General features: G+C 43.3%; 1 protein-coding gene across 7 annotated transcripts in view; it reads left to right on the forward strand.

The window, feature by feature from the left end:
- Positions 1-12,310, forward strand: part of HFM1 (helicase for meiosis 1) — a 115,673-nt gene that overhangs the window by 20,073 nt on the left and 83,290 nt on the right. For 6 of the 7 annotated variants that reach the window (XM_037907680.2, XM_043520683.1, XM_043520685.1 and 3 more), the window contains 6 exons: positions 2,645-2,777; positions 6,949-7,100; positions 8,607-8,684; positions 8,835-8,996; positions 9,635-9,835; positions 9,925-10,013. In XM_037907680.2, coding sequence (XP_037763608.2) covers positions 2,645-2,777; positions 6,949-7,100; positions 8,607-8,684; positions 8,835-8,996; positions 9,635-9,835; positions 9,925-10,013 — 815 coding nt within the window. The remainder of the gene's footprint in view (positions 1-2,644; positions 2,778-6,948; positions 7,101-8,606; positions 8,685-8,834; positions 8,997-9,634; positions 9,836-9,924; positions 10,014-12,310) is intronic. The other variant, XM_043520684.1, reaches the window with a different exon arrangement.

The following is a 12,310-nucleotide window of genomic DNA, read 5'->3' on the forward strand; positions in this document are numbered from 1 at the left end:
GGTCCCTGCCTAGAGCACCCTCCTACACCCCAAACCTCTCATCTCCAGCCCCACCCCAGAGCCCGCACCCCAACCGCAATTTTTTGAGCATTCATGGCCCACCATAAAATTTCTATCCCCCAATGTGGCTCTCGGGCCAAAAAGTTTGCCCAACCCTGCTCTAGACATTCGAGCAATAGCATTTTACCTGGATAGAACAAAGTCTTTCCTCAAATCTGTGAGGCTCTTCATCTGGACAACAGAATGATCTGAGGGCTCAGCTATATCTGTGCAAAGACTATCTAAGTGGATCTCAAGCTGCATTTGCTTATGTTATCAAACAAATAAGGAAGCCACAAAGGAGATCAGATCCCATTCTACTCGCTCCATGACAGCATCCATAGCTTTCCTGAACAACGTACCAATCGCAGATATCTGCAAAGCTGCTACATGGGCCTCAGAACATACATTCTTTAAACACTACGCAATTACACAAGACTCCCGAGCTGATGTCATACTAGGCCTAATGGTCCTTTCCTCCAATATGCATGTAACTCCAAAGTCCCACCAGCCATAGGGGTCACTGCTCTACAAACACCTGAAGTGGAACACTCACAGGGACAGCACTTGAAGAAGAAGAAGAGAAGGTTACTCAACTTGTGCAGTAACTGAGGTTCTTCGAGATGTGTCCCCCTGTGGGTGCTCCACTACCCATCCTCCTCCCCTCTACTTTGGAGTCCTATACAAGGACTCTGTGGTAGAGAAGGAACTGAAGGGGTTGGGCTGTGCACATGCTGGACGAGACTCCAGTGGCCGCAAGGCAGCTTCTACACATGCACATCCGGACCAAACACTGCTACTGAAAATCTCCGATCAACAGTGCTGGGACACACTGACACCTGAAGTGGAACACTCACGGGGACACACATCTCCAAGAACCTCAGTTACTGCTCAAGGTGAATAACCCTCTCTCTTTATGATTTAAGTAGTTCATGAATTTGGCTTAGTACTTTTAATCATGAAATGATTTAATTATAAAATAATATAGTTCATTTAGCCTCATATATAATAATAGTCATTGCAATTAACTGTATATTATAGAAATATTATGTTGAACTACAGAATATAGTTACTTGTTTTTTTATCAACTGGCCGAGCTTGTAAGGCCTGATTCATCTTGATGACATTTTTCTGATTTGGATGTAATTTGATAACTCCTGAACATTTTATCTGATCAATTCTAAATTTTCAGGGCATATCATAGGCATCCATGGGCAGAACCCTCTTAATTTTGGTGACGGTCAGAAAACTAGAAGCGGAAAATGGGGGACACACAATGCTCCTGGCATCCGATTAGCGATTTTTGATTAGCTAGCACCTTCTACTATCTCTCTAATTGTCTATAGATCAAAGAACTATTCATTTTAGTTCTGCCCATCCTCCTAATACAATTTTAAAATGCTGACACCCTGAAAGAAAAAGAAAAGGAGAATAAGAATGATGGAGGGGAAGGGGACATGGGGAGGCATGGGAGAAAGGATGGAATGGTGATACATGCAGAATCCCAGGCATGGAGGGTGGGGTAAAATGAGGGACCCTGGAATGGGGGGTGCACAAAGAGCCGTTGGGGTGGGAGAAATGGGGGGCGCACAGAATCCCTGGTGGGAGGGGAATGTGGGGGAATGAGTAATGGGAGACTGAGGGTGCACACAGTGCTCATAGTGAGAAATGGGGGCAGGCATCTCTGGTAGGGAAGAGAATTGGGGGCACACAGAGGCCACGGCAAGAAGGAGGGGATGGGGAGGTTCAGCGAGTCACTAAAATAGAGGGGGATGGGAGGATGGCATGCAGGTAGCTTGTGTGGGAGGATGTAGGGTTACAAGAGTTCCTGGTGAATGTAATGAGCTTGTTCTACGGAAGCAACAAAGTGTGCAACTCCCTAGTATAAAAATAGCAAACAAGTTTTCCAACACTAATTTTCAGCAGCAAAAAGGTAACTGTTTTCCTTGATTCAAGTAAACTTAATGAGTCTGCTGAGAAACTTTCTTTTAATATTTTAAATTAATATGTGCCTAAATAGGGAACTATGTTCACTTATTTTCTTTTTATCGTATTTGTCTCCATACAAGTTGTTTAAAACTCAGAATTCTGTTAATGTGGTCTTTTTACCAGTATAGGCATTAATAGATACAGAAATGATAAAAAGACTACAGGAATGTCTTTGAAATTTTTATAACAGCAAAATTAATACAACTTTATAATGAGCCTCTCTTTGCTAATAGTTGAACACTGACAGTGGTCTATTTGTACAGCAGTAATTTGAGTCTAGAGACTGGCATTTCTGTGTTTGTGACTACAGTACTTCACTACATCATAGTTATAGGTCTATGGTATCTCTTTAATGAATATTTCAATGGCAGCGAGAAATAGAAAAAGACATTCTTTATTCTTTTGCTATTATTTAAAGTTAAAGTTCTCCTCTAATACAAAGTATCTAATCTTTAGAAAAACCATGGTGTGTCATACCAGCAGTCATTCACTGGTACATATATCAATTTAATAATCCTTCCTGTGTAATTTTTTTCCTTCACAGTTCTGTCAGAATGTATGAATAGATACATTTGAATAGCTTCATTATATTTACTGCTTTCTAATTCTTTCCTAGATTCTTTACACAGATAGGAACTTTGTGATTTGTGCTCCGACTGGTTCTGGAAAAACTGTAATGTTCGAACTAGCTATTACAAGGTTACTAATGGAAGTGCCGATGCCTTGGTTAAATATTAAAATTGTCTATAGTGAGTATTATGCTAATTTTAAACAGTTAGTTATTAACTAGTAGCAATGATAGAAAATTATTTCAACTTTTACATTTTGTTATGTACACTTACTGGTTACATTTAGTAAGCTTGAACTTACCCTTAGTTGTCATCACGTATTTATGTCTACACTACCTGCCGGATTGGCGGGCTACAATCGATCCAGCGGGGATCGATTTATCGCGTCTAGTCTAGATGCGATAAATAGACTCCTGTACTCCAGTGCCATGAGAGGCGCAGGCAGAGTCAACAGGGGAGCGGCAGCAGTCAACTCACCGTAGTGAAGACACCGCAGTGAGTAGATCTAAGTACGTTGACTTCAGCTACATTATTCACGTAGCTGAAGTTGCGTAACTTAGATCGATCCCCCCCAGTGTAGACCAGGGCTAAGTGAGGCCTACTTCAGAAAACTTATGTATTGGGGTTGTTGTTATAATCATGTATTTGTATTACCATGGCAACTATTATTATTATTCTTTGTATTGCATAAGTGAGATTGGGAATTTATTGCATAAGTGAGATTGGGAATTTATTAGGCTCTGCATATACACATAGTAAAAGACTGTCCCTGCCCTGAAGAGCTTATAGTCTGAACAGACAGAGGCACTGGGAATGCTTTGCTCAGTGCTGCAACCAGGAATAGAACCAAGGTCTTCTGAATCCTAGTCCATTGGTCTGTCCACTGGACCACGAAACTGCCTTCCCATTAACCATTTCTTCTTATCTAATCTATAGGACAAAGCAGGCAAAGTTAAGAGTTATTTGCATTGATTTAATTATAACAAAAATAAAATATAATTAGTATATTTGATGGTAGTGACATCTCTAGATCTGTCATTCTGTTTTTCTTTTTGGAGAAAGGAATTTTGTATCTTCATGTAGATGAAATGAGACTGGTGATTTTTTCCCCTACCCTTGATTTGTCCACATTGTAAAGCCACATGCAGTTTGGTACAGTTCAACATATTTTGGTAGTCTTATCTTAAATCAGGGGTCGGCAACCTATGGCACACGTGCAAAGACAGAACGCAAGCCGATTTTTAATGGCACGCTGCTGCCTGCTGGGTTCCAGCCGCCAGCCCTGCTCAGCCTGCTGCAGAACCCAGGCCAGCAGCAGGCTGAGCAGGACTGGGGCCAGGACCCCGGCAGGCAGCAGCGTGCCATTAAAAATCCTGCACGCCCTGACCCGCTCTTCTCCCCCCTGCCTCTGCCGCAGGGAGTGGCAGGGGGGAGAAGCTTGGTCCTGCTGGCTACTACTGCAAGGCAGGCAAGGTCCCCCCTCCCCCGCCTCTTCCCCCAGTATGCTGGATTCCTGCCTCTCCTCCTCTCCCTCCCTGCCGCCGATCAGCTGATGGCCCTTGCGAGGGAGGGGGAGAAGCCGAGCTGCAGTGCACTCACTGCTTCGGGGAGGAGGCGGAGAAGAGGTGGGGATGGGACTTTGGAGAAGGGGGGTGGAATCAGGGCATATCCCCTCCAGCCCCCTGCCGTGAGCCGCTCTGGGCAGGGGGCTGGGAGCACCCCCATGATCCTAGCCCATGCCCCCAGCCCTCTTCCCTGACTCCGGCACCCCCCCACCCCATGTCCTGACTCTTGCACCCCCCACATTCCCACCCCCACCCTGAGCACCAAACGGGAGCTCGTGCACACCCCCCCCCCACATTCCCACCTGCACCCCTTGCACCACATGGGAGCTTCCCAGCTAAGCACTCCACACCCAAACCTCCTGCCCCAACCTTGAGTCCCCTCCCTCATTCTAGCTCTTGACCAGGCCCTACACCCCAACCCCCAGCCTACTCCTTCACCCCCAGCCCTGTGCTCAGTGCACTCCCACCCTCAGCTCAGTGCAGAGAGAGAGGAAGAGAATGGGCTAGAACCAGGGAGAAGGTAGGTACCCACTCTATGTGGGCAGGGCCAGGATCCCAGATCAGCAGCGGGCTAAGCCGCTTAGCCCACTGCTGGTCTGGGGTCCCGGCCGCTGGCCCTGCTCAGCCCGCTGCTGGTCTGGGGTTCTGGCTGCCAGCCCCTTGCCAGCCAGGGTCCTGGCCGCAGGCCCCACTCAGCCTGCTGCTGGCCTGGATGAACAGAACCCCAGGCTGGCAGCGGGCTGAGCTGGCCAGCGGCGTAAGATCAGCATTTTAATTTAATTTTAAATGAAGCTTCTTAAACATTTTGAAAACCTTGTTTACTTTACATATGACAATAGTTATATAATATATAGACTTATAGAGAGAGAGCGTCTAAAAAATGTTAAAATGTATTACTGGCACGCGAAACCTTAAATTAAAGTGAATAAATGAAGACTCGGCACACCACTTCTGAAAGGTTGCCGACCCCTGTCTTAAATGGTCAACTTTGCATTTACAAAGGTTACTAGCTTAGCTGGGTGAGGTAATATCTTTTATTGGACCAGTTTCTGTTGGTGAGAGAGATAAGCTTTCTAACTTACACAGAGCTCTTCTTCAGATTTAAGAGCTCTGTGTAATCTTGAAAGCTGCCTCTGTCACCCAAGGAAGATGGTCCAATAAAAGATATTATCTCACCCACCTTCATTCTCTAATATCTTGGAACCAACAAAGCTGCAACAACACTGCATACCACAAATGTAGTACTTTTTTAGATGTGTGTATTACAGTTCCTTACTGTCAGTAGATGGAGACAGCTCACTTGAAGTTTAGAGTTATGATACTGTTCTTTATCAAAGGACCTTTCCTTGTCACAATCAGTGCAAAGTGGATTTAAACTGTGGAGAAGGGAGTTCTCTGCTGGTGGAGATAGTTCTATTGCCTTCTGCACCGTGGCATAAGGAGAGAGAGAGTGGACATGTCAGGGGCATAAGATCTGCGAGAGAGTTGTTCCCCTCTACTTCAACTGAGGATGCCTCTGGGTCTGGGTGGCTGAGGACTAGGGGGCCACTGGTAGCTCCTTCCCCCTCCCTCCCATTTCCCACCCCCTAAACTTGGGAAGGATGGAGAAACTGCACCTCAAAATTGTTCCTGGTAACCCATGATTTTCCTGGGTTTATTTTTGCTTGTGGCTTAACCAGAATTCTGTGGTAGTGATTTCCTAGCAATGCAGACTACTGACATGCTGACCACTGAGTCAGGAAATTGATTTATCTGAACAGCTTTACTCTTGGTACTTGCTTCACCCCGTTCCCCCTCTCCTGCCTTGCCAGTTGATGTATATTGTTGTGGTTGCTTTTTTCCAACTGGACTCTGACTACCTAGCCTAGAATGCAGTCACAGCAGGACAGACTTTATTACTCCTGCTTCAATGTCATTGGTGGATCACTTCTTTCACTGGTTAAAGATGAGACACAGCATTTTCTATATGAGCTACCCATCCCGATAGGCTCATATCTGTTGCTACTTGTATGTCAGTGTGGGAATCAGGGACCTTTCTTTTTTGATATTTTAGAAATGAGCCGCCACCTAGGGAAGGTATGGTTTGTGTTGGCATAGTCAGGAAAAACTGTCAGTGTTGCAGAACACTAATTGTATGAATCTGTGCTGGATGATGACTTCAGGGCTTGCTTCCCTACACCCCCATGATTGCAAATAGCTCTGTACTGAGTCTAGATGGAATCCTACAGGAAACTGACTCTAACTCTGGAGTTTGTGGATCATGTTTTCTATTATGAAGACTTCCTATGTGTGTATTAAAGAGTAGCCCAGAAAAATCAAGCTCTGATTTGGAGTGAGGTTGTCTTTTGTATATTAATCTATTATGTGGCTGCTAGGAGTGCTTTTCCTGTGTTTTCTTGTGTTTGTGTGAGAGTCTGGTTCTGTCAACAGGGTGTTTGTTCTCCTGTGGGAGTCAGAAAACAACCAAGGATTATGAGAGGGCACTAGGCATTTTGGTATAGAGAGGTGTGTTCAGAGGGATGTTCAAGTCTTTTGTCTCTCTTTTGGGCAGGGAAGAGCTCTGGCCCAGAGATCAGAACTGGTCTAGGCAGACGAGAGTAGTGCCATCATTAAATCAATGGGTAAATTTTAATATATATGTTAATTAAGTTCTTCTGGTTTTAGCTTTGCTCAAGAATTTTTTCCCAAAACTCATGCATTTAGCAGCTTAAGGAATACATTCAATGTTTTGTTTTAAAATCCTTTACTTTTCTCAGTGTAATCCCTCAATTTTGTATTCTTTTTAGTGGCTCCAATAAAAGCTCTCTGCAGTCAGCGTTTTAATGATTGGAAAGATAAATTTGGACCTATAGGGCTCAGCTGTAAAGAACTGACAGGAGACACAGTGATGGATGATTTATTTGAAATACAACATGCTCACATTATTATGACCACACCAGTAGGTTTCATATATAACTTGCTATTTGTTTCATTGATTTTTTTCTAAACCAAAAATCTGAAGAAAAATGTATTGTAGAAATAATTTGCTGCATGTAGTCTAGCTAATGTATGTATGCTTCCAGGGCTTCCCCTCGTTTTATAGAGATTGGAAACTTTCAGTAAATTGTAAGGTCGTTTCGCTTGCCTGTAAACTGCCATGCATACTTTAGTGCTATATTTGTCCTGGGGGAATTCTGTGCCACTGCGCATGTGCAAAATTTGTGTCCCCCACAGATTTCTTTGTTTCCCCGCAGAAAAATGACTTTCTGACAGGGAACCAAAGGGAAGCCACAAGAGCAGTCATGCGACTCTCCCCAGCAGTATGTTTCGGGTGCCCAGGGCAGCCAGCAGAGAGGTAGATCACTGTGGGGCAGGAGGCAGGAATGGGGAAGACCTGGCTGGTGACTCCTATCCTGCACTGGGCTCAGCTGCTAGTCTGGGCTGGGCTGGGGAGGATGGGACTTCCTCTTCCCCTGCATGGTATCCGGGGCCGGGTCAGACCCACCCCCAGATTCCTCCCCCGGCTGCAGGAAGCTCTGCAAACTCCCCATCCCGCTTCCTGCAACCATCGCTCCTCAGCTGCAGGGGAAGGAATCCCTGTTCAGGTAGCTGCTCCCCCATCCACCCAACCCCCGTGCATCTAGAACCTCTCATACCCAGAACTTCCCACCAACCCGCTCCCCCCAGCCCTGATTAGCCTCACTCCTCCTGCACCTGGACCACCTCCACACTGAGACCCATCCAGACCCCTCCCCGCTGAACCCTAGCCACCTTCACTTGGACCCCCTGCAGAGTCCCATTATCATTGCACCCAAAAAACCCCAACAAGCCCCTATGCATCCAGATCCCCTCCATAACTAGATTCCCCACTGAGCTTCCCACACCCAGATTTCCCCACACAGAACCCTCTCAACCCACACCTGGATCCCCCCACACTAAGCCCCTCCACACTTGAATCCTGCCTTGGTGAGCTTGCCTGCCCACAACTGATGCACCTGGCATGGAGGGACAGGGCCCTGTGGTATTTCTGGGGAAGGCCTGGTCCTTGCACTGTGTCAAGGTTGGGTGCAGCCTCACCACTGAGTCTGTGTCTGGGTGGAGGGAGCTGCACGGTGATCTTCCACCTCTGTGCAGCCAGTGGCCTGTGCTCCCCAGTGCCATGCTGGAGTCTCCACGTTTATTTGACAAATGAAATTTGCAGAATTTTAAAATATTGTGCACAGAATTTAAATTTTTTGGTACAGAATGCCCTCAGGAGTACTATATAAACAATAATTAGTAATAAAATAATTATGTGTCAGATGCAACATATATAGCATTAGCTCATCAGAACTTTACTGATTTTTTTTTTTTATCATAAGAATTTGGTCATGTTTATGGTCTGTCTCTGCTACTACTTCTGGAATCTGTTTTTCATCATTTCTTCTGCCTCTTCCCACCCCCCCACCCCCCATCTCTTCCCCAGGAAAAATGGGATAGCATGACTAGAAAATGGAGAGACAACTCTTTAGTCCAATTGGTACGACTGTTCCTCATTGATGAGGTACTGATTTTTATAGTCTGTTTGTACCTGAGGAAAAAGAAAACTTTTAGGAAGTATAACAAAGTTATATATTTATTTTAACACATTTGTGGGTTAGAATGCAAAAAGTAAGCAATGTTATTTCACAGATGTCTTTAATTATTTTAATAGGTACATGTTGTGAAAGATGAAAGCCGTGGTGCAACACTTGAGGTTGTAGTCAGTCGGATGAAGACTATACAGTCTTCCCTTTCGCGTATCTCAGAGAATCCTGACATGCTTACTCCCATGAGATTTGTGGCTGTTTCTGCAACAATCCCAAATGCTGAGGATGTAAGGGTTACATTTTAATTACTTTTTCAAAATATTTTTAAAATACTTGTTTCTTTGACATCAGTTGTAAAAGCAGAGGTCCTTTAGACTATTCACTTCATTTGAGAATCCTGAGGAACTTCATTTGAGAAACGTAAATAAAGAAAAGTGATGTAAAGCTGTAAAATCAGCTTGACATGAATTTTAAAATAAAGTTGTCATTTCTGGGTTGTCAGCTGAAGGCTGCTGTCTTGATGAACACAGATATAACTTTTGGCCCCAACAATATGGAAATATCAACCAAAAATTGAAAAAGTACTTCAGTTTTATATTTTTAATAAAAATTTTAAGGGTGAAAACACAAGTCACAAAAGCTTAGGGACAGATTTTGATTTCAATAGTACTAGTGTAATTTGGAACAGAATTTGGTCTGCTCATTAGTGAAGAAATTATTTTCAAGTGTATTAATTAGTTTAGACGTGGCAAAAAGGATTTAACATGTAAACTCTCTTTGTCAATGTCATAGGGCATGTGGGGCAGTAAAAATAGTTGCTTCCCAGTTCTTTATTATGTATGTTCCCTAGTTTGAAGAGAGCATGTATAGTAACAGAGGCATTATTTTCAAGCATCATTTTAACTTGTTTCCTTGTTCTTTAAAGATTGCAGAATGGCTTTCAGATGGTATGAGACCTGCTGTATGTCTGAAAATAGATGAAAGTCATCGACCTGTGAAGCTTCGCAAAATAGTTCTTGGATTTCCCTGCAGTAGCAACCAAACAGAATTCAAATTTGACTTAACACTTAACTACAAAATAGCTAGTGTTATACAAACATACTCTGAACAAAAACCAACCCTTGTGGTATAATATGTTTTTCTCTTAATGCTTTTGAAATTCTTGGTTTTCTTCTTAGTACAATTAATACAAAAAAGGTATTTTCTTATTTATAGTTTTGTGCCACAAGAAAAGGAGTACAGCAGGCTGCTTCAGTTCTTGCAAAAGATGCTAAATTTATTATGACTATGGAACAGAAACAAAGGTATATTTATATTTCTTGTAGTTGCTAACCATAGAAATGTAGGGCTGGAAGTTCGATAGGTCATCTAGTTCAGTCCTTGCACTGTGGCAGGGCTAAGTATTATCTAGACCATCCCTGACAGGTGTTTGTCTAACCTGTTCCTAAAAACCTCCAGAAACAAAGATTCCACACCCTCCCTAGATAATATAGTTCAGTGCTAAACTATCCTTATAGTTTAGGAAGTTTTTCCTAAATGTCTATCCTAAATCTCCCTTGCTGCAATTTAAGCCCATTATTTATTTTCCTGTCCCCTGTGAATATAGAGAACAATATATCACTGCCTTCTTCATAGTAACCTTGTACATACATGAAGACTGTTAGGACCCTAGTCGGTCTTCTCCAGACTAAACAAACCCATTTTTTTCAGTTTGTCCTCATAGGTCATGTTTTCTAGATTTTTAATATTTTTTTTTGTTGCTTTACTCTGGACTTTCTCCAGTTTGTCCATACTTTTCCTGAAGTATGGTGCCCAGAAATGGACAGAGGACTCCAGCTGAGGCCTTATCAGAGCTGAGTAGAGTGGAAAATTACTTGTCTTGCTTACACCACTCCTGATAGTACATCTGTGACAAAGTGTTTGGCAGCAGCAGCTGTACCAGAATTCTGATTGCTGGATCTCCAATTATATCACCCTGGAGTAAACTTGAGGGGCAAATATTTGCCTAATTGATAGACTAGGATGGGCTGAGGAGAGCCCCAAAGGCTAATTATCTTAGCCCAGTAGGTAGAAAAGGCACAGACATGAAATGCTCAGGGAAGAAGAAAGAGGCTGATAGGCTTTTGAGAGCCAGAAGAGATCTCTCAAGGGGAAGATATCTTCTGTCTCCCCAAACTTGGCTGAGTGAGTTAAGGGCTGTATGCTTGTAAATGTAGAGCTGCACAAGTTTGTAAAGGTGGTGGGGAGAACACTGTAAATAAATTGCACAAGTTGTTTGAACAGAATGTCTCTGAGAAGTTTGCATCTACAGAGGAGAAAGGAGCAGGATGCTACCGTGTCACAACATCCCAGAATGATGTTTGCTTATTTTTTGCAACAGTATTACATTGTTGACTCATATTTACTTGGTGATCCATTATAGCCCCCAGACCCTTTTCTGCAGTAGTCCTTCCTAGGCAGTCATTTCCCATTTTGTATTTGTGCAACTGATTATTCCTTCCTAAGTGGAGTACTTTACATTTGTCTTTATTGAATTTCATCCTATTTATTTCAGACTTTTTCTCCAGTTTGTCAAGATCATTTTGAATTCTAATCCTGTTCTCCAAAGCACTTGCAACCCCTCCCAGCTTGGTATCATCCACAGACTTTGTAAGTGGACTGTCTATGCTATTCTCCAATCCATTTATGAAGATACTGAATAGAACGGGACTCAGGGCAGATCCCTTTAGGACACCACTCGATGTGCCCTTCCAGGCTTGACTATGAACCATTGATAACTACTCTGAGTACAGTTTTCCAACCAGCTGTACAGGTTGGAAGTAGTAGGTTAATCTAGGCTATAGTTTCCTAGTTTGCTTATGAGAAGATCTTGTGAGATAGAATCAAAAGCCTTACTAAAGTCAAGATATATCACTTGTACTGCTTTCCCCCCTTCCACAAGGCTTGTTTCCCTATCCGAGAAGGATATTAGGTTGGTTTGACATGTTTTTTCTGACAAAGCCATGTTGACTCTTACTTACCACCTTATTCTAGGTGGTTACAAATGGATTGTTTGATTATTTGCTCCATTATGTTTCTGGGTACCAAAGTTAATATAATTCTGGTCTATAATTCCGTTTGTCCTTATTCCCCTTTTTATAGATAGGTACTATATTTGACTTTTTCCAGCCCTCTGTGATCTCTCCCATCCTCCACTAGTTCTCAAAGATCGATAACGGTTCAGAGATCTCTTCAGACAGTTCCTTAAGTATTCTAGGATGTATTTCATCAGACCTTGCTAACTCGAAGATATCTAACTTGTCCAAGGCCTTGTGTCAACAAAACTCTGTAGTGTAGACAAGTTATGCCGACGATCAAAAACTACTGTAATTACATCTCTTTTGCGTGTTCACACAACGCTTCTTCTGTTGGCGGAGCACGTCTATAGTTCGTGCTCTAGCATTGACAGTGAGAGCAGTATGCCATGGGTAGCTATCCCACTGTGCTACTCGCCATCTTCTGCAGCTAGAAGTTTTGGGAAGGTCAAGTGAATCACAGTCCAAGTTCCCTCTAAGCTGTGCGGCTGCACAGCAGGCTATGAAGAGCTGCGCAGGCGGGGAGA

This window comes from Chelonia mydas, chromosome 8, assembly GCF_015237465.2.
Source record: "Chelonia mydas isolate rCheMyd1 chromosome 8, rCheMyd1.pri.v2, whole genome shotgun sequence".
NCBI lineage: Eukaryota > Metazoa > Chordata > Testudines > Cheloniidae > Chelonia > Chelonia mydas.